Source organism: Falco cherrug, chromosome 15, assembly GCF_023634085.1.
Source record: "Falco cherrug isolate bFalChe1 chromosome 15, bFalChe1.pri, whole genome shotgun sequence".
NCBI classification, from domain to species: domain Eukaryota; kingdom Metazoa; phylum Chordata; class Aves; order Falconiformes; family Falconidae; genus Falco; species Falco cherrug.
The window spans coordinates 24159260-24181750 of record NC_073711.1 but is presented as its reverse complement, the minus strand read 5'-3'; the positions used below and the strand labels follow the sequence as shown (position 1 = coordinate 24181750).

Sequence of the window (22491 nt, the reverse complement as noted above, 5' to 3'; positions counted from 1 at the left end):
TGTGGCTTACAGACATCTTTGCTCTCACTGGTAGGTGTGCTGAGCAAGTCAGGCTTAGAAGCCAGCGCTCTTTCTGATAGAAGAGACTGCTTCCAAGTATTAAGTAGCAAGGCTGTTTTGGGGAGTGTTCAGTCCTTGTGGCAAGCAACTGGATTCCTGGTTCACCAAAGCACTGTGAAATTAGCCAATTGTCAACAACCTAGGATCTGAGGAAAATAATTTTGGGAAGGCATAGCAAGATAACTTTACAGTACTTCATGTCATTGAAAGTAGCTAATTTTAAACAAAGGGTGATTGCTTATGAGATTAGGTCATCTGCTCTTTCCTTGCTGCTTCCTTGGGATGGTTTTTTCCTCAGTACGAATTCATGATGTCAGAGGGTTTCAAAACCAACTTATTCCTGGTCTGCTTGTTCATGATAACCTTTGCTTCAATGATGTCTAAATAGCATTGCTTATGCATGCAGCAGTTAGAACTGCAGCTCTTCTTGATTTCAGCTTTGCTGTGCTAAACCTACCTTTAAGCTGTTATAGATATGCTTGAATTTTTAGCTGAACTTGAAACAAGGAAACCTTTAGGTTCATCACAAGGGGATATAAAGTACAAAATAGTGGTGTGCCTAGGCTCAAGTAGGCTTGTTGGGAAACTTGAAAATGTATTTGTAGGTAGTGGTCTCTTTTGGCACTTGACTTGGTCTTAAATAGCAGAATGCTTCTTGCCTATGGGGGAAAAAAAATCCTGGCTGTAGCTCTACAGCAGTCTGCTGCTGCTTTCTTAGTAAACAAGGTGTGAAATCTGTCCATGTAGTCAGTAGGCATACAGGGATCAGAAGTGGCTGTGATCGTATCAGTATTGGGTGGTTCCTTGAATATTTCTCTGCTTACTCTGTCTAGCTTTTTTGGTTGACTTATAGTCTAAATGCAAGTTTCGAGTTATTCTTGCTAAAACTGTTCTCAGCATAATTTCCCCCACCTTCACCTCTGGAAGGCTGGTGTGGTGTTCTGAGAGGTTTGATGCAGGGTAAATGGCTGTTGACAGGAAGGAGAACTGTGAAGGCAAGGTCAGTGTGCTAGGTCTGTACAACTTCAAGTTTTGAATCTTTGTGATGGAAAAGCATTAAAACAGTTTGATCTAAAATATCTGCAGCTTGTGTTCATAAATCGTGAGATATACCTACCTTTTTCAGTTGATAGGTATGCAAATAGAAATGAATTCTCAGACAGCTTGGTGTACTTGCAGGCCTTGCTTTGCCTGGTCAGAAGTTACATCATCTGTGTTCATGCAGGAGTATTCCTATCTACCCCGAAGAATCTATATGATGTTTTCCCGTGGATGATCAGGAGTTGTGCATGGAATAAGCTGTTTTACACTAATCTTTGAGGTGAAGTGCCTCTGCTGTTTAACTAGCTTCATGAGAGCTATTGCTGAGAGATGTACAGATGTCCTGCTTCTGTGGGATGAAATTGGGAACTCCCTTGCTGCTTTCATTTCACGTGTGAAAACGTGATGCTGAGGCTTTCCTGTCAAGACAGAGTGCATTATATAATGCTCCTTTTGAAAGACCATTGATGATCTTACTTCTCATGTCTAAGGCTGACATTGTCATGAAATCTTGACTGTGGTATTAAATTACACCTGAACCTATTTCTGCAATGTTTAAAGATCTTTTACCTTCCTGAAAGAATAGGAAAGCAGTAGGCAACTATATAGAGATACTTCTATGGGTTTGTGAAGCACCTGCACATGCTAGTGCATATATTAGTTCAGCATGCATACTTTTGGCCTTAGCACGCAAGATCATCCTTGTGTCCTGTCTGCTTCGTACCCAAAGCCCTGAGAGCTTATCGGGGATTGTGAGCTATTTTTCTGCAGATACCCATGGAGAGTGGAACAGTATTGTTAGTATTGACCAGTCTTCTGTAGCACGCAGAGTTGTTAATGCTTCCAGGGACTTTCTTGACATTGATCCTTCAAATGGAAGGATTGGATGTCTGGGTGTGTGGCTTGAAACATCTGTGCTCTTGTGAAAGACACCAGAGTGTTCTATACTAGAAAGTAAGCTTTATAAGCTGTAAATGGCTCTTGTGTCCATACATAGATGGGAATATTAGTAGAAACAGAGTGGATATACTCTTACGCTGTGGAACAGGAATGTTGTATCATACAGGGGGAACTGGGAACACTGTGCTGGCAAGGCAGATGACTTTGTAACTGCTGACAGTTAAATTCCTGGAGGCTTGGCGGCTGGTCCCTGGCTGTAGGCAGATGTTGGTTTTCATTATTGGTCAGTGTCACATAGAGAATGTGTTGTAACGATGTGTTTTCTGTCTTTCAGATCAGCGTGCGTGTTACCACCATGGATGCTGAGCTGGAGTTTGCCATCCAGCCCAACACTACAGGGAAGCAACTGTTTGATCAGGTAAGTGATAGAGGTGCAGAAGATCTAAAGTTGATAAAGATGTTGTGATTCTATTGAGGCGAAAGAAAACAGTTTGAGGTTAAGTGACAAGTGTGTATAATAACTTCAAGACAACTCAGTATAATAAGAAATTGTACATTTTTTCAAAACTACTACACTTTTTTAATCTCCAAGAATGCTTTCATAGCTATTCTTACCTCCAATGAACTGAATTGTCGTTATAGCTCATAATAATAATAATAATTGGATGTCTTCAGTCATAATTCATAAGATAAGTCTTATGAAGGAGCCAGTAAGCTCTCTCTGGTTGGCTTACTTGTGAGCATAATGTAATTTATTTCAAAGAGTACTTGGTCTCTAAAACAGGAGAGGCTTAGCTGGGCTTCAGATGTTGCCACAGCCCTTAAGTGCAGGTGAAGTGATGTTCTACAGTTGCTTCAGGCCCTGGTGGAAATCTTAAGAGAAGCTATGTACTGGAAAGGGCTGTTTTCGTCTGGGTGTTTTAGCCTTCCTCTTCAGCATCCACTGGCTAGGCAAATTTCCTCCTGCTTTGGCCCAGACAGAAGCAGGGATGTATGTGCAGCCCAAGGCTGGAGCAGCTGCAGACAGACATTGTCAGTTACAGCAGCTGAAACTTCGACAGGCTCCACTATGTTTCTCTGCTGTAGTCCTGAAGGCCATGGATTTGCTCCTTGAAGGAAAATCTGAACAGTAAATTCACAGCTTAAAATGAGTATTGGATTAATGACAAGATGAAGGAACTGCCAGCCAGATAGCAAAGTGTTCTGGGGCTAGTTGTACATAGTACCTATCTTAATTAAGAGAGAAACTTACGGGCTGACTCACCCGTGGAAGTCAGCTATCTCATTTGGGGCCACTAAACCGAATTTAAATTTTTTCTTAGATGTTTAACCACAGACTACTACTTTCTCTTACATTTGGCTGGATGATTCAACACTAGATGTTATATTGCTCTTTGCAGCCCAGCCCTGTGAGATGGAGGGAGTGAGATCTTAGGCTTTACTGAAAGAGCATCCTTTCATAATGGGAAAAGCAGAAAGGTTTTCAGGAAAGTTCTGAGCTGTAGTGTAGTTTCAGTTGTCTCTGTGTTACTACGTAGTAGCTCCTATGTATTTTAGCCCTTTGTGGTCTCTGCCAGGCTTTGGTTGATAGAAATGTGAGCTGGATTCTGTCCAGAATCCATCTGTGCAATGTGGAACTCCACCAGAGTTAGCTCATGGGAGCATATGCCAGTGAAGCTGAGGTGACATGCCCTCAAGTTCATCAAGAAGTGAATCGTGGGTTGTGTTTTTTCTGGAGGGGGTGTTCTTCATGTGGATGCTATCCATGATTATTTTTCAATACCTGGTTTCTGACATTATCCAAGCAAATCACCCAAGTGCTAAGAAGTGATACTACTGAAGTCAGTAGTGTTTCTAATCTGCACATTGCTTTTTCAGTCAGCTCTAGAGCATCTGCACCTTTTGCTTCAAACTGACATTGTGGTGGCAGACTGGGGCTTCAGCAGCTTGTCTCTGAGAAGCATCTGATTGTGTTTCTACTATGGGAACTCTTCATGTCTTAATAATTGATTTCACTCCTTTGTGTCCTGTTCTTGAACAGCTGCATGTTCTCCTCATTGCAGTGTATTTCACACAGCATCTGTCTGAACAGAAGTTCTGTTTTTTCCATAGTAAACTCTTTGGGAAGGGAGGAAACAAATGCTGTTGCAGAGCTTTAAGTTGCTAATGTAAGTAAGACAGTATGTACTTCAGCTAAATTGGATTGTAGGTAGAGCTGGAAGAGCAGAAAGTGTCTGAAGCTAGCTGTTAAACATTTGCTACTTATAAGAGGTCTGGTGGACACAATCTTTTTATACTGTCTATATATCATGCTCACTGGAATAAGAATTAAACTTTTCTACTGCCTAACACACAAGATTTCCTTGTGGAGGTATTGATGTTGGTTCCTGATAAGGCTGATACCGAAATGAATAGTCTAGAGCCTTGTTAGTGACGGATGTCCAGGCTTTGACTAAATGATGAGTAAAAGACCTATCACAGTATGGTAGAAAGAGTAACCCTCTGCCAGGGTTTGAATGTTGTGAGCAGTAGGGTAGGGAATTGGCAGTAGATGTGGGGATTTCAAAAGTCTCCCAGCTCTAGCATGAATAAGGAGTTTTGAAGGCTACTCATATGTGAGTGGTTGAGTCGTCTGATCCCAGCTGCTGTTGCTGCCCTGCAATCTAATCATTGGCCCTTTGCAATTAAGGAAACTAATTGCAAAGGAGGTAGCTATTCGGCTTCTGCCACAATGGGAGACATTTCATCTTGGTCTCTGAATGCAGATACACAGCAGACTGTCCTTTTTTTTTTTTTTTTTTTAAATAGAAAATTCAAGGCTCTTTTCTGTTGCAAAAAAAGACCTTATAGTCAGACTTGCACATAAAGGAAAGCAAGTACTTCTTGTATGTGGACATGCTCAAACAGATTATTGATCTTTGCATTAAGAACTAACTGAATACCAAATCAAAACATGAGAGCCTCTAGTGAGCTGACAGTACATACTAAACTTGTTCCCTTTAGTACGGGGATGGGGCTTCAAATATATCGTCAGTTGGCATATATCCAGTATGATTCAAATGGCTGATCTGTTTGTGTGGATTAGTTTCTGTAAAGGGATAGTCCAGAGCTGTTCTCCCTACCGATACTGCTAATGGGGAGTAAGCAGTGACTGCTGTTTGATAATCTGTTCACTCCATGTCACTTTCTGTCCTGAGGTGGTCTTGGGTTAGATGATGCTGTGTGTAAGAACAAAGTTGTGGCTGTTCGTTTGCTAGCTTCCTTAAACTATGTTGTGCTGCTGGAATTACTAATCTAGTGGTTTCTGCATGGTGCTGGTTCTGAAACAGGAGCTGCTTTCATCAATGCTTTTTTGAGGGAAGGGATACTTCCTCTACAAAGCAAAGTTAAGGTTTTGCTGTTGCAGCACATGGACCTTCTGGTGTGAAACCTGACTTTTTGACTCTTTCACAGAAAAATTTTAAGAGATCCTGCATGTTTTTGCCCTAGAGTACCCTTTCATTTTGAGCTGTCACTTCCGAGTTAAGCAAAAAGGAAGCTGCTAAGCATTGCCAAGGTTTCTAGCTGCACAGCTACCTTGGTGCATGCCACTGGCTTTGGTCAGTAACATTTAGGCAATATCTCTTTTCACCTGTTGTGTATAAAGGTAGCTAAATACATTCATTATGCCACACATAATTCTGACACCTACTCTGAATAGGATTCAGAAGACTTTAGGAAAGCTTGTGTCTAGGTAGTAGCTTCATGAGGAGGATCAATTTGAGTCTGAGTTCCACAGCAGGTAAGTAAGCTTGAGATAGAAGTGTTCCTGTCTCCTCTCCTGCTCGGTAAATTCCAAAGTGAATTTTTGTAGTGATAGAGCAATGCAGATGCCTCACAGCTTTGGAAGTTGTCAAGTAGCTGGCTGTAGAAATATCATTGAGTTGATATATGGTGCAGTAACATAATGATTTTATATTACAGAGCTTCCGGTAACACCCTGTCCCCTAGGCTTGTAATAATACAGCTTTAAGTTAAATAGCTTAAGCTTGTGTGCATGGACAAAAGCTGGATTAATTGAGATAGGAGGAGTGTACTGTCTGTCTGCTGCAGCTTTGCTTATGTACCTCTTAGCATCATCTGCTGAACTCCAGCACTTATCAACTCACTAGGAAAACCAGTAACTCTTCTTTTAATTTATCACTAGCAGCTGAGGAGTGGGAGCAGAGCTTGAGGATGGACTGTGCCTGTCAGGGTTGCTGCTTATCCTGCAGGCCTGATTATTTCACAGGTACCTAGAAATACTGCTTTCTTGGGGATGCAGGGCACAGACACTGCAATGATAGCTGCTTGTTTTCTTTTTTTGACCCATGTCTGTATCAGACTGAGGTGCAGTTGGGTGGGAGACTAGTGTGTAAACTGCAGCATTTCTTTGCTTTATAGGTCTCCTACACTTGAAAGATTAACTGTTTCTCTGGTAAAAATGCTTAGCTACTTATTGCTGGTGACAGCTTTGAAGTTGTGTCCGTCCAATCTTTTTTCCTCTCAAACTTTTTTTTTTGGGGGGGTAAATTGATTCTAACTTGAATCAGTGAGATTTTGGCCTGTTGGGGTGTGAGAGGTCTAGCCTATTCCTTGGACAGGGAGAGGGGTAACTAACTTGCTTGCCAAAGTGCCCCATAGCTGGCTAGCAGGCTTGCACAGAAATGCCCTGTTTTAGTGGATGCTGCGTCTTCCATGCTCCTCAGGCAGCTTGCTTACAGGCTAGGCACAAAATCCTCAACTGCTTTGACTTCTGTGGTATGAAAACATACTCCCTTCTTCCATGCACATGCTGTATGCAGCAGCTTCTCAAATGCTTTCTTTCTGATCACTTCTGACCCTGGATCCTGCCTGGTGCCTTGTTGTTTCGTTTCCCTTCAGAGCCTCTTATTTTCGCTAGCCTCTGGTGGAGGACTCTTAGCTGTCTGCTATCCTAGGTCTGTTGGGTGGTGAATGCAGCTGATGGGTGGCAATCTCCACCCATTTGATAGGCCTTACAGCAGGATCCCTTTAACAATGAGTTGTGGTTACTAAACTGTTCAGTCAGCACTTCCTTCCCCAACCTAAAATGAACTCTCCTTCTCCAACTTTAGAACAGATTTGCTTCTCAGTGATGTGCTTAGTGCTTTCAGAGCCTATAGCTGATCATGCAAACTTCAGTTCTTCTGATGCTAACTTTTGCACATTGCAAAGTCCAGGAGATGGTGGCTTCAGCATGCCACTCCAGAAAAAGCCTTTAGGGTAACCAGGAGCTCCCAGTCTCTGTCCAGTTAAAAGCAGTGAAGCCAAGTCACAGGTTAAAGAGAAATGTGAGGTTAGAAAAACTGTACCATCTGTCACTTTGGACTTTGAAAGCATGTGGTTAACCTTCCTAGGAGGCTTTTCCTCAGTTTTGTGAGCTTTTGGAGTCAAAACTGAGCTGGTGATAGAAAAGCCCACTTGGCTATAGGTTAAAATTGTAATAATAAGCATCTCTCTGCTCACTCTAAACCTAGTCACTGATGCTGTATTTTATGTTCAGCATCGAGACTAATATGTAGTAGAGTGTGGGGTTATTTTTTTTCCTTACAAATTCTTAAGGATCTTACAGATTTCATTAAGCACTAGGATTCCTAAGATTCTGAGTTCATGTGCCCTGCCCTAGCTTGCTTATCTGATGCAGTGATTTTAATGATTCTGTAGAGTACCAGTTTACGCTAAAGCTTACAGTGCAGGTGGGTGAAAATTGCTCTTGACTCTTGAGTAACTGCAGCTGAGTTGAGCTGTGTTTGGAGTAAAAGCAGATGGTCTCTCATGGCCTGTATGTTAAGCTTTGTGAGGGGCGAGACTGTAGAGAAGCCTTTAGGACCTCAGTAAAGCCCTCCCTAGTAGTGTTTAAATGCATAGGAAACTGGTCTGGAGCACTTGATCCAGTAGATGAAAGCACTGAACAGAAAACTCAGTGTCATTTTAATGGGGGAAAGCAGCAAGTCTCAGGACAGTGACTGGTTCTTCCAGCAAACCCCAGAACTCATTTGTGTAATGAAAGCTTGTGGTTGTGTGGTATGGAAATGTCTCAAATTTCACAAGAACATGTGGAAACTTACTGGCTTTTATAAAAGCAGTAGCCAACCCAAAATGGACTGTTTGTTACTAAGGGGTTCAGTGGCAAACTGTAATAAGCTTAAAAACTCAAAAGAACATCCTGTCATTTAGCACTCTGGCATTTTAGCCCTTGGAAAGGGAAAGTTAGAAATATATCTATCTGCCACATGGAAGGGGAACAGTTGAATATGGCTGTAGATGGAGCCCATCTTGGGTGTTGCGTTAGGGTACTTGGAAGACAATGTTTTAAGTACGTTTTGACTATGGCTTACGGAACTGCAGGTGTGGCACCAGTTCAGAGCTCCTCCAGCAATGAAGCTTGCTAGCAGGTTTCTCTCAGAAGTACTTGACATGCCGGTCACAAAGGGAGAGAGGCCTGCTTCATCTTTAACTAGCACAGCAGGTGAGATTCAAGACAGATTTGTGCTGTGGTATAGCCTGGGTTGCTTTGGCCTTTGGCCCAGAAACTTGGTCCAAGTGGAATGTAGTCTTCTCTGCTGGCATGCTTTGGTCTTGCCCACGTGTAGATGGTGCTTTTGGGCAGGACCCATGCTTGTTTGCCATTGTGGTAGTGTATTTCCTGGGCTGAGAATGAGGGCAACCTTCAGTCATCGTCTTGATGCTAAAATCTACATTTAAGAGGCTGCTTATGGCCCCTTCAGCTGTGGGACAGCATTCAATGGCAAGAACATAGTTCAGAGAGAGATGGGTGAGAGCTGAGGGGAAGGACAGGAGGAGTTATGCAGACCTGGAAAATGTGGAGTAAGGAGAAGTGAGAGAAAAGATTACTTGGAAGGCGTTGTGTTTCTTTGAACTTAAGTAAAAAAAAAATAATAATAATAATACTGTGTGCTTAGACTGTCTGAAGAAGGGGCATTTCTGGTGACTCTCACTGCACCTTTTCCCCTGCGGCAGTATTGCTCACAAAGTGGAATTTTAGGCTAGTGGCCCTTGATGGCGAGCTTTGTCATGGCTGGTCAAGGTACTGTGGGGCAGCTGGATATTAGGGCTGCCTGTAATCTGTTGCCAGTTGTAGGCTAAGCCTTGTACTGGAGGCTAAACAAGACCCAGGGACTGACAGAATGTTCTCCCTGGCATGAAGAAAAGATGTCACTCTCCAGCTAAGAGTGTAAAGTTTAGGTATTGAAGTGCAGTGGTCTGTGTGAAACAGTGCTCTCTATTGTCCTGTGCTGTGTGTCAGCCCTTCTTCATCCTCAGCTGCTGCCAGTTACTGTCTGCTTTTTGGAACATCTCGCAGTTCTTCAGGGCTCTGAATGCTGTACACGCCCAAACATAATCGAGCTGCTAGCTGCCAGCCAGACTCCTTGCAGCTGTAGAAAGCTGTTTCTTCATGCTTTTTCCCTTGCTAAACGGAACTAAATAACCTGCTAGAGCTGAGGTAGGGAGGAGGGCTGTGTCGTGTGCCCCCCTCCCTGATACAGTAGCAGCGTGGGGGTGTGATGATGTGCTGTACTGGCTCCCCCGCTCCTCTGTCCAGTTTGTTGTTGTCACTGCTATTGCAGTGCAGACTTCTGTTGTGGAATAAAAGTCCTTTTGTGCAGGGCCTCGGTTGATTCCTTTCAGTTCCTTGCAGGCAGTCCAGCTTGTTGAATTCCCAGGCATAAGCTGCTGACAAATGGAAGTGAGGCAAGCAGCTACATGCAACGGAGGGGGAGCTTACATCCCATTCAGATATTAATGGTGCTCAGAACAGAGCTTTCCTTAGGCTTTGGGACAGCCTTTCTTCCTCTCCTTGTACCACACGCTTTCAAAGCATACAGCAAACTCTTGATTCTTCTCTGAAATTCTCCTTAGCTGTGTGCATCCTGCTATGTGATGTGCACAAGCAAGGGTTTATCTGCCTCAGGTCCCACTGTGTTTGCAGGGGCTTTAGGCCAGCTCTCCAGCTCGTACTCAAACAGGGACAGGCTGAATAATTTCATGGACTCTAGTGGAATAGTGTTTGTAGGCTGTATGACCTTGCGTAGGTTTTGTCTCTGTATGTTCTGCTAATAGCATGCCTCTGCTGAAAGCTGCCTTTGCTTTCTGGGCCTGAAAGGAACTGACACTGGTGTTGTAAGGCCAGAAGAAATGTCTGATCTGAGCGCTAAAGAATCTCACTAGTAATGTGTTTGTGGGAACCTGTGTCCTTAGTGTTGCATCTTGCCAAAGCTAGAGACCACATCAGAAGGGAGCAGAGTGCATCCTTAGGATTTAACAAGGAAGTAACTTCAAAGGAAGTGTTTAGGGAGAAATCGTAAAAGGTGGGACAAGGCAGTACAAAATTATGTCAGCTTACCTGGCAGGGGGGCAGGGTGTTCAGGCAGCTGGCTCTCCCAGGGCAAGGCTTGTTCCCTGCTCTCCAGTTGTTGAGTCCCTCTGAAGGAGGGAAGCTGTGAGCCAGCCCCAGGGGTGGCTGGGGTGTAAAAGCAGCTTAGTGTCACGCTTTAAGTACGGTGTTGACCTAAAGACAAATGTCTTCACTCTTTTCCTCCCTTGTCTAGTAATGGAGATGACACGTAGGTGCCTTGTTTGCTGGTGTGAGAACAGCTCCCGGGGGTTCAGGAGAGGTGTGGGGGAGCTTAGCTTCTAGACTTGCAGCACCCTGTGGCACGGCCGCCTGCTAATGAACAGGCGTTATTGAGAAACTTCCCTCTCCTTCTTACCAACAGTGGCATTGTACTGCTGTAGTCTTCCCCCCCCCCCTCCCCCAGAGGCTCTTGTCTCTTGTTACAGTATGTCTGTAAAGCTGCCTTAACTCTTATTTACATAGCACCCATGGTGTGCTAGGGACGTGACTACGGAGAGAGTTTAGTAGTGGTGTAGGTAATATCTGTGGTGGCTTTGTCCTGGCACAAGGAATAGCATATTGACTTACCCACTGCAGCACCCCTTAATGGTGCTGCTCATTAAAGAGCTGTGTGAAAGGCTATCCACAGGTATCACTACAGTAGAATACAAATCTTAAAATAGCACAACCTAGTAGGACACAACCTGGCAGGGTGATTCATGGCTTTCCCAGGAGTAGTACATTTGCATGATAAGTGAGGGGTGTACCTCAAAATGGAGCTGTGATGTTGATTGCTGGCAGCTATTACACCTGTCTGAGCTGTTGCATTGTGGTTTGGCTATATGTGTTGGCTTATAAGTAGCTGAAGAAAATGGTGTCCCAGCTGTTGTTTATAAATAGCAGCAACCCTTAAATAGAAGAGGGGGAGGGAAGAATACACTAGAACTCCCACTTAACACCTCTCGGATGCCCTATCATCTTTATTTGTGCACTGGGGAGGCAGGAGGCTGGGGTGCTGGTCGTCTTTGTGTTCATCTGAACTTACCCCCATAACACGTTCCTAGCCGCTAGTGAGATCAGCCCATCTGGCTGGGGCTTTTGCTAATCATCTTTCTTTCAGGTCGTCAAGACTATTGGTCTAAGAGAGGTCTGGTTTTTTGGACTTCAGTATCAGGACACCAAGGGCTTCTCAACATGGCTGAAATTGAACAAAAAGGTATGTTTGCTCCATGCTTTCACTTGTCCTGGGTTCCCTCCTCTTGGAGAGCAAGGGCAAATTCAACCTCCTTACTTCCTTCAGGGATCTGTTCTTGCCTTTCTGCACACCTGATGTTCTACAAAATTAGCAAGTTGGTGTAGCCTTCCTTCAGTATACAGACCCCCTCCCCAAGGTGCAAAGAATCATGACCTGGTCCTCCTATATCTAGTTCTGTTTGTTTTCCAGGCAGTTCTGTTATCCTTCCTGGTAACATGCTAATGTGGTGCTCATGTGAGCATCTTGGTTGCAAAGAAACATGGAAAGTAACTCACCTAGTGCTGATCATAACTAGTGGCTTGTCATAAGTCCTGTGGAGAGAGGCGATGAGGTATTTAGCAGTTAAGGAATTGAAAGTCCTTGCTTTTCTGTCCACTCACTTCTACATTGCAAATGAGAAATTTTTTTTTTCTAATGTATGCTTGTCTTCACTTGGTACATTGACTATAAAATCTGCTAACTCTGTTCCAGGTAACAGCACAGGATGTACGCAAAGAAAGCCCCCTGCTTTTCAAATTCCGTGCCAAGTTCTACCCAGAGGATGTGGCAGAAGAGCTGATTCAGGACATCACACAGCGCCTTTTCTTCCTCCAAGTGAAGGAGGCAATTCTGAACGATGACATTTATTGCCCTCCTGAAACAGCTGTCCTCCTGGCTTCTTATGCTGTCCAGTCAAAATATGGAGACTTCAGCAAAGAGGTGCACAAGTCTGGCTACCTTGCTAGTGACAAACTGCTCCCACAGAGGTAAGTGAACCAGGGTGGTCTTAGACCTTCTTTGCCTTAAAGGGTTTGGGACTTGGTTGTTGTTTTGGTTTTTTTTTTTAGGGGAGGTGGTGTGTCTTGTTTGGAATTTTCAGAATAAAATATAACCTCGTATTTCTCTGAGGGTTGTGGTTAGTATTCACTTGATTAAAAGTGTTAATCTTAAGCATCTTGTTGCTACTGAAGAAACTAATCAGAAGTAGTGAGAGAAGCTCCAAAACAAGAAATGTAATGCTACAAGGAGAAGCACAGCTGAATGCACCTTGTCATTTTTCAGAAGTCTGAATACTGATTGGTGTGTGTCTGGCAAGTCTTAAAATAAAACTGTATTTCCTGGAATATTTCTGTGGGATGCCAGTGGAGTATTTAATGAAGCATTATTTGAGAGTGATGTTAAATGCAGTGGCTGATCTCAAACATCCCGTGTACTCCTCTTAGAGTTCTGGAGCAGCACAAGCTTAACAAGGACCAATGGGAGGAGAGGATCCAGGTGTGGCATGAGGAACATCGAGGAATGATTAGGTAACTGATGCAATGTGAAACTGCTGTATTTGAAGAAGTGTGATATATGAGTGTGTAATGTATGAACGCATGCAAAAATCTGTGGCTTGCTTTGTGATGAGTTAAGCATTCTTCAGGTTATTTTGCTCAGAGTAGCTACGTTCACATGCCTCAGCCCTTGGTAATCCACTTCAGATGGGTGTTCTTTAGTAAAACAAAACTGAGTCTGAAGGGTTTGATATTGTCCACTTGGGTGATGCCTGGAACCTTTACCAACTTGTTGCTGCCCTGCCCGTGTAGGAAGACAGCAACTTCTTGCTGCAATGGCTTATAGACTCAAAAAGGAGTATCTGCTTTCTTTTTGCATGCTGCAGAGAAGATGCTGTTTTGGAGTACCTGAAAATTGCACAGGATCTGGAAATGTATGGGGTGAACTACTTCAGCATTAAGAACAAGAAGGGCTCTGAACTCTGGCTAGGCGTAGATGCTCTTGGACTCAACATTTATGAGCAGAATGACAGGTAATAAACCGCCTCTCCTTGTCATTGCCTTCAGCTCCTTTCCAGTATAAAGGCATTCTTATCAAGACAGTTGTGTCCCTAGTCTCCCTGCCACAGGTGCATTCTCCGGTTCTGTTCTTCATTTAAAAAAAAAAAAAACAAAACCAAACAAAAAAAAAAAAAAAAACCAAAAACGGGATTGAAAAACTACTTATGTTCATAATTAATTTCCATGACTGATTTTTGTTTGCTGATTCCAGGTAATACAAGAGTACTGAAGTACAAGGGCAGATTTGGTAGAATTTTGAACTTTATATTGTAAGTCAAGAATTTGGAATTACTTGGGGCTCTTTTATTTCCTTTTGCTTTCAATTTCTGCAGGCTAACACCAAAAATTGGATTCCCTTGGAGCGAGATCAGAAATATCTCATTCAATGACAAGAAGTTTGTTATCAAACCTATTGACAAGAAAGCACCAGTAAGAAATTAAACTTTTGGCTTCTTAGCTGAATGTTTTGGGGTTTTTTTGCACACTATCTTTTAATTAATAAAGTTAATGCTGACTGGAGGAGTGCTGTGCTACGTGATCTGTTCAGGGCAGTATGCACAGAATGGGTCTAATGGCAGTAAGGTGACAGCTGGGTTTTGTTTCTGGCTAGGAGGGTAGAAATTTATTGAGTATAACTTTAAACTGTTCAAAGTCAGTGGCAGGGAGAAGCTGTTTGCTTAGGGCAGGGGTCCTCAAACTATGGCCCGCGGGCCAGATATGGCCCCCCAGGATCCTCAATCCGGCCCCCAGTATTTACAGAACACCCCCCACTGGGGGTTGGGGGGGGGGGGAAACCAAGCAGCCACAGATGACTGCCTGCCACTTCATCCGTGCGCCGGCCCCCTGGTTAAAAAGTTTGAGGACCCCTGGCTTAGGGTTTCTGATTCTCCTAAGACTGTTCAGATTCTCTGATAATACAGTTAGAGAACTGAGGAACCTGTGTTAGCTGTGAGTGCTTCCTTTGCAGGCTTTTTGTAGTTTTTCACCTTCCTTGAAGCTGAAGCTTCAGCTTATTTTGTAGGGTATGCTGGGAGGGTTGGGTTTTTTTCTTGCAAACTTATAATTTTTGTAACTGGTTTCATCTTCAAGGCTTATTAATTTCCTGTGTCAGCTGATACCTTCTGGTCATTCTTGTTACGTTGCTGCTTGGAAGAATTCCCCTGCTGCTGTTGCTCCTTTTTGACAGATCAAAGTTACTTATCTACTGGACATAATGTTTAACACCCTTTCCGGCATAAAATATTATGCTTGATGTGGTTGGCCAGGCTACTGCATTAAGTAACAAAGTGGGAGGAGAGATGGGAAAAGTCATAGTCTTGGTGTGCCAAGTAAACCAGCCCCTGATGGTGTTTGTAACAAAACAGTGAAGCTGAGTTGCTGTGTACTCTGTATGCTAGGGATGCTTTACAGTGAAACACAGCACACTGTAACAAGTTGGGCACTTCTGCCCTGTTGGTATCTTTCAGGTTGAAATTCATTCCTGAAAGATCGGTGTCTTAACTACTACCACCAGTGAACTAAACACCATTAAGAAAAGTTGACCAGCAATTCTAGAAAACTTAGGGTCTTAGAGCATATTTCATACAGAGGGGGATTCTTATGCTGAAAGAACAGGTGTAATTCTGCCTTTTTCTTGTCCCAAGGACTTTGTATTCTATGCCCCTCGGTTACGGATTAACAAACGAATCTTGGCACTCTGCATGGGGAACCATGAGCTCTACATGCGCAGACGTAAACCAGATACCATTGAGGTGCAGCAGATGAAAGCACAGGCTCGGGAAGAGAAGCATCAGAAACAGATGGAGAGGTTGGTAGGGTTCTGAGTAACCTGGATTCGGTCGTTCACCGCACCATAGCGCTGTGTTCTAGATAAATTGCTGGCAGCACCTTAATCTCCTTGATGCAAAAATAGACCAGATTGCTTTCTGCTTCAGTAGATCTAATGGGATGATGGAAACTGCACTTACCATAAATGTGATGCGCCATTACTTTCTTAAAGATTTGTCTATTTGATGGGACTAATATGGATCTTGATACAAGGAGATTTCTCTTACAACGTTGCTATTATGAACTTGCCATTGAGATGAATGCCAGCAGAGTTTTTTTCTTTTTGCACTTCTGTAAAGGGGCTTGTCTGGAGTGAAATTCATCACCTGAGTGCTGTAGTGCATGTCTTGTGTGCTCATGGCTTTACTAGGAAGCACTCCAATCCAAGTAGCTGTTAATTTGAAATTGCATTATGATTTCTCCCTCATCAGAGCCCTGCTGGAGAATGAGAAGAAGAAGAGGGAGCTGGCAGAAAAGGAGAAGGAGAAGATTGAACGTGAAAAGGAGGAGCTAATGGAAAGACTCAAACAAATTGAGGAGCAAACCAAGAAAGCTCAGCAAGGTAATACAACATGTTCCTTTATTTCCTTAGATGCATTGAGCGAGAAGGGTTCAAGCAGTAAAGTTATGAGCATCTCTGAGCTGTTTGGCTCTCCAGTGTGGTGTGCTAAATGGTGTTAAGGCCCTGGTTTAATCTTCTGAAGCTGAATGTAAGCCTTCCACATGCAGCTGGTGGAAGACCACTTGCATTAAAGAGATGGGTGACAGCCAAGATGCCTCTCTGGGAGCAAGAGTACCTTGCAGTTGTTCACATGCTGGCTAGAAGCTTTATCCCAGTACATCTGTAGAGGAAGGAGTCAAAAGTGTAGCAGGGGTTACACCAGCCACTACTCTGAGGTGAATGCTATCTAATTGCTTGGCCAGCGTTACAGTGTGGTGTTGCCCAAGCAAAATGCTGTATCCTTCTTTGCCTTTAAGGATGTTATTTTGGGATGGGTACTTCCCCACAAATTGAACAGGCAAATAAATAATCTGTTGGCTTGGAATAGGCCTGGCTCTCAGTCTTCCAGCTCAGTTACAATGTGAAAGAGAGGAAAGGGGACATCTGCTTGCGTCTTTACTTACTTTACTTGTCCCTCTGAAGGAAAACTGATCCAGAGCATAGGTGTAAGGGCACATTCCTCTTCTACTGCCATTCTTAATCTCTCTTCAAATGCACTCCCCTGTTCTTTCAGAACTGGAAGAGCAGACCCGCAGAGCTATGGAGCTGGAACAGGAGCGAAAACGAGCTCAGGAGGAAGCAGAGAAACTGGCTAAAGAACGTAGAGAAGCAGAAGAGGCAAAGGAGGCCCTATTGAAGGCATCCCATGATCAGCAAAAGACGCAGGAACAGCTGGTAAGTGGATGAGTTGAAAATCAGATAGGGAAAAGAGTAACAGGGTAGGCACTTAAGTTCTTGAAGCTATGAATATGATGAGGAAGCATAGTTTCGTTCTTTTTTTTAGCCTAAACCAGATGAACTTACACCTAAATACAAGTGTATTTGTACAGTGGCTCTGGACTGTTGTGTGTTTTGCCTTTTTTTTTTTTGTATGTGATGCTGAGAACATAGTGTAGATGTCACTGATCATTTTCCCTCGTTTGGATTCACAGAATTGAGTTCTGTAGCTCTGTTTAGAGAAGAAGGGAAAACCCCTAAAAACCCTTAGAAACCAAACAAACAAAACAAAAAAAACCCAAAACCCAAAACTTCTTTGGCTTTCTTTTTGCTTGCATCATAGATGTGATTCGGACTGAAGTTTACAGGAAGGCACTCTCCTTAACAAAAAGATAGTTAGAGATACTGGTTTTATTCAGGATGTAGACTAAATGCTTCATTTAATAGATACTTTGGGTTTGTTCTCATTAAAAGCCTTTCTTTTGCAGGCTGCTGAGATGGCAGAACTCACAGCTAGGATCACGCAGCTGGAGCTTGCCAGGCAGAAGAAAGAGAGTGAGGCCCAGGAATGGCAGCAGAAGGTGAAGCAGAATCTGAGCAGAGATCTTTGTGTGGAATTACTTTTCATTCTGTGTTGTGACCTAAACTACTGCAGTACATGCCACACTAAGCTGAGTGTCTGCAAGCTTGAGGGCGTTGTAAATACCCAGCTTTGCTTTTCTTAGTGGAGTGAGTGCCTTATTCTAACTCTATGTAGAAATATTTTGACTAATTAGGCCTATGGCCGATTTTCCATGAATTATAACCATACTTCAAATCTCTGAACTGTTTGCAGAAAGTTTTCCAGATAATTGTGGTGGAGTAGCTTTGGAATGTACCACTTCAGGTACAAGGTTTTCTGCAATAAGCACAGAGTAGTACTTCTGTGAGAAGTCTCACACATTCAGGATTATATTGACTGACTTATTGTGGCATGCCTTGCTGCAGGCACAGATGGTGCAGGAGGACTTAGAAAAGACCAAAGAGGAGTTGAAGACTGCCATGAGCACCCCTCATGTCACTGAGCCCATGCACTCTGAGAATGAGCATGACGATGAGCAGGATGAGAATGCAGCGGAAGCCAGCGCTGAGCTGCGATCGGAGGCCACCATCAAGGACCGCAGTGAGGAGCAGCGCACCACTGAAGCAGAGAAGAACGAACGGGTCCAGAAACACTTGAAGGTAAGAAGTTGGCATCAGAGAGAGTGTGTGCCTGCATGCTACTTCTAGTCTTCTCACTGTTAATTGCAGCTAGGAGGTATTACTAGTGTTTAAAAAACCAAACTAAAAACAACAAAACAGCTGGGGGAAGGGGTGATCACGATCTTGTCAGGTAGCTGCTTAACCATTGAGCAGAGGCAGATCTTGTCTCTTGGCACCTGACCTCCATTTCACTGGAAGTAGTGAAGTATTTTCAAGCAGTGCCAAAAGGCAGCATCTGTCAGATGTCAGACATAGCGTGCTCGTGTGAGTCTTGCCAGCTGTCTAACAGCTGTTCATAGCCCTGGCTGCTGTGAATCTGAGAACCTGGTCCAGTTCCTGTCAAGCAGCTGTCGGTAGCTGCTGTGTCTGACCGGGTTGCATTACAAAACCTTGAGAGCAGCCCGCTAGGGCTTGGCATGGAGGCAGCGGTGCTGTACCACCTTCTGATAAAGAACTCCAGTGTTCTGACGTTGAGTCTTTCCAAGCATTTTGTTACTCTGCCTGCTAGCTGCCTGACTTGCATCAAGCTTTGCTTGTTCTGCGTTCTGCTGTGGTGGTTATGCACAGGCAGAGAGACAGAGGTGCGCTTTACCTTCTGCAGCAAGTTTTTTTTTTTGTGGTAAAACACTAGTAATTACTCAAATTAGCAAGATGCTCCTGTTGTCTTTAGGGATTCATGCACCTGACTCTTCTTCTGAAGTATACGGGAGAGAGTCTTTCTTCCTGTGCATAGATAAACAGGGTGACAGACTGCCTGATGTTTTCTGTCATCAAACATTAGGGAAAAATACTAAGTATTTCCACAGAATCACATAATTGCTTAGTGTGGAAGGGACGACTTAAGATCATCTAGTCCCACTTACTCAAGGAGGTTGCCCAGAATTATAAGCATTTGGGCTTATCTGTTTCTTGTCTCCATAGATACTGAATCTTTAGGAGGATCAGCAAGGAACCTCGTCCAGCTTTGAGTCTTTGGCACATGCTAACCCATTGTTATCTGTTTCTCCTTCTCCAAAGGCTCTTTCCTCAGAGCTGGCAAATGCTCGGGATGAAACCAAGAAGACGGCCAATGATATGATCCATGCTGAGAATATGCGTCTAGGCCGAGACAAGTACAAGACCCTCCGTCAGATTCGGCAGGGCAACACCAAGCAGCGCATTGATGAGTTTGAGTCCATGTAAACTCTCCCCTGCACCTGCTGGCCTGCACTCTCTTCTCCCCTCTTTTCCATCCTCTCCTGTCATTCACTCGTAATTGTGCTATGCTGGAACCACTACAGAAGAGTGACCAAGGTCTTACTTATCAAGTTTTGGGCAAATGCTGGAGTTAAGCAACAGAAGAATGAGTAGTATTTACATCTTCCTGGGGTGGCTTGGGAAAGCAAATGTGTATCGGGGCAAATCTGAAATTGCTTGGCTTTGGGAAAAGTCTCACTGCGTTTAGTTTTGTATTGCTTACTGAAGTGGCTGTGTGCCGTCCTCTCCTGTTGGGTGGGGAGGCCAGCAGATGCTTTTGCTGAATTTTGTACAGTAAAGTGTTAAGTTTGACACCGTGCCTTCTTACTAACTTGCACAAGCTTCAGTATTAAACTTAGTAGCCAGGGTCTAAATTTCTGAGTTAATACAGGGTCTGAATCATGTAGTTGAGAAAGGGAGGCTGGAGCTTAGAAAGAAGGGTTGGACGTAGGATGTGGGCTTCCTTTCTAAAAGACCAAAGCTTTTGTCCTTCAAACATAAGCAGACCAAACATTCTGTGGCATTCCTGCTGGTGTTACCTTTTGTTATTTAATGATGGAACTTTGAATCACCTAATCATGAGGAGGCCTTTGGAATATTTCCAATGATGTAGTGTGGTTTGGACCTCCACTTCCATGTTTTCCAGAAGTTTGGTCTCTGGTAAATGGCTTTGTTTGTTGTCATTTGTCTGACTTCAGTGTAACCAGTGAGGCAGAGATAGCTGAAGAATGCTGCCTTCCTTTTTGGGTTTGCTAATGGAAACCTGAAGAGGTAGGTAGAAACATAGAAGACTAAAAATTCTTTTAGCTGTGTTTTCCCTTGCTGAACCAGTACATTTCTAGTCATGTGAATAGAATTTCAGGTTTTTCCATAAGAGGCCTTTTTAGCACATAGTCATTGGTGCCTTATGACTGTATAGACCTTCTGTAGCTCAGATGTCTTTAGTTTAAACTAGATGCAATCATAAAAAGTGATCAGCAGCTGGGGACCAAAAACTACTTTTATATCAGAGTCGTGTACAAGACTGCATCTGTCTTCCTGGCTTCAAGCAGCATTTGAGGGGAGAGGATCCTGAGATACTTGTCCAATTGCTGCCTTAATCCTCACTAGCATTCTGCCAGATCCCTGGCTCAAGTGCTTTTCCTTCCCCAGAAGGATGCTTTGCCCCTTTGTAGCTTTGGGAACAGACAGCTCTGTCTCTTAGAAATGGGACATAGTGGTTGTGAGACTGGTCCTGAGAGCCTTTTGTACCAGTTGTCGTAATACCCATCACCTGTCTTCCAAGCTATCCATGCTGTAGCTACCCAGAATCCTTCCTGCCATTTCTGGGGAGGAAACAGCGGCGTATGCTCAGGGTTGAATTGGGTTTTGCCTTGATCCTTCACAGAAGGAAATGTTAACCTTCAGAAGAGGCTTCTTAAAAATGGATTCCACTGACATTGTGAGTCCTCCTTGACTTTGCCCTCCGTGAATTAGCCTGTCCTACAGGAAGTCATCATGCTAGCCAGTGATTTATTTTCTTGCGCAGGGCATGATCCTAAATCTTGTGACTTTCTCAGGTTTGTGGATTCCCCCTTTGTATAGTATCACTGCTACTGGTGATAGAAGAAAAATATCTGAATGCTAGAGTATTTTCAGCTCCCTGCTCTATAGGAAAGGTAAAGGGGGGACTGTGCCAAAAAGAATTGTTTGTGATAGTGTTAATAAACTGCAGTATTTCCCCAAGAATTCATTAGGCTGCTGGAATCAACCTTACCAGTGCTGTATTATTTCTGTTGTGGTTTATAGCAACAAAAGTCTGTGGACATCCATACAAATACCAACCAACCTCTGTTAGGGAACATACCTTGGCATGTTGCTGTTTAACATCCAGGTAAGTCCTGCGGGAGCCCCCTTCTCTCCCCTGGACACTGCATGCTTTTGCAGGGAACACGACATGGTAAGTTTTGGTTGGCCAAAACCACACACCTCAGTACTTTCAAAGTCACAAATGGAAGATTGCAGTTAAACTTGTAGGAATTGATTTGCCTGTTTCTATACTGAAGTGTTATTGGCACTGGCTGTACATGAGTCTCATTACTGGGGAAACAGAGTAACTGGGAAAAAGGTTTTTACACTTCTGTTTTGGTGCTTTAAAGCTGGCTCTCAGCACTCGTGCTCTGTCCATGGCAATTATTGATGCTTTTGCAGGGAGAAAAGCCTTTATTACATTTTAAAGATTTCCTAACAAGCTGGTATATGGTGCCTGGAATATGTGTTCAAATAATAAACCAGTAAACCTTTTCTGCTTTGATGGGTCACACAACACTGCTGAGCTCATGTATTATGATGCTGGTATGACTTCTGTTTATAGGGGTTTTTTTAATTGTTCTAATTCCAAATGGTCCAATATAGGAATAGAACAGCTTGTGCCAGTGAGTCCACCTAACTCTTTGTAGTTGTTTCAGCCCTACCTTCTTCTTAACCAGTATTATATTCCAGTGCTATCTAATGATATTTGATTTCAATATTTCTAGCTATGCACAATTAGAAAATACTAGTCATGGGGTGGAGGATATTTTTATGGTCCTCCTTCCTTTGAAAGTGTATACTGTATGTAAAGAAATTATATTTTGCAAGAAAACTAATGTAAGAAGCTTTCAGTATTACGGTGAGATTTGTAGACACTTTTTTTTTATTTGTTAGATACAGTGAATTGTTCTTCCTCTCCATGTTCCAGTTTAATTGGATAACTACTCCTCTTGGGGGTGGGGGGAGGGAAGTACTTTGTCAAACGTTTGCCTGGCTTGTTTTTTCTTGTTTTATTTTTTGTTGCTGTAAATTATGTTGAGGATTTTTGACCAGTCTTTTTACTGGATTATAATAAAACATCAATTCCTTAAGGTTGTGGAGTAATTCATGGATCCATGTGCTTATCTGCAGAGAGAACTTTAATAATAAGGCAGTTTTTTTCCTGTTTAGAGGAGTTTTAAAATCCATACCCTGTTCTTCCTGAAGTGCCAATAAAGTTCACAGAAGTTCAGCAGATGGTGTCTGGCTGGTTACTTAAGGTTTACTGTGAGTCTGCTGCTGTGTCTCCAGTCTAAACAGGTCTGCGCTGTGGTTCCCAAGAGGTCTGCCTTGTGGTGCGCTCACAAATCGGGGATCTTGCTTGCATCCTGAAAAGTAGCTGCTGGAATAACATCCCTTTCCCCCTCCCCAGACCGCCAGGCTGTCTGACTGGAGCCAGTACTGGAATTCACATTTCTTTGTGGAGACAATGCGTATAAATTTGTGTCATGGT

At 43.3% G+C, this 22491-nt stretch overlaps 1 protein-coding gene across 1 annotated transcript in view; it reads left to right on the top strand.

Moving 5' to 3' along the window:
- Positions 1 to 22230, top strand: part of MSN (moesin) — a 47640-nt gene extending 25410 nt beyond the window's left edge. The window contains exons 2-13 of the mRNA XM_055727394.1: positions 2336 to 2419; positions 11517 to 11612; positions 12123 to 12397; positions 12854 to 12937; positions 13291 to 13437; positions 13798 to 13894; positions 15109 to 15272; positions 15724 to 15854; positions 16528 to 16688; positions 17219 to 17311; positions 17718 to 17951; positions 18990 to 22230. Coding sequence (XP_055583369.1) covers positions 2336 to 2419; positions 11517 to 11612; positions 12123 to 12397; positions 12854 to 12937; positions 13291 to 13437; positions 13798 to 13894; positions 15109 to 15272; positions 15724 to 15854; positions 16528 to 16688; positions 17219 to 17311; positions 17718 to 17951; positions 18990 to 19154 — 1731 coding nt within the window. The 3' untranslated portion in view covers positions 19155 to 22230. The remainder of the gene's footprint in view (positions 1 to 2335; positions 2420 to 11516; positions 11613 to 12122; positions 12398 to 12853; positions 12938 to 13290; positions 13438 to 13797; positions 13895 to 15108; positions 15273 to 15723; positions 15855 to 16527; positions 16689 to 17218; positions 17312 to 17717; positions 17952 to 18989) is intronic.
- The last annotated feature ends 261 nt before the right edge of the window (positions 22231 to 22491 follow it).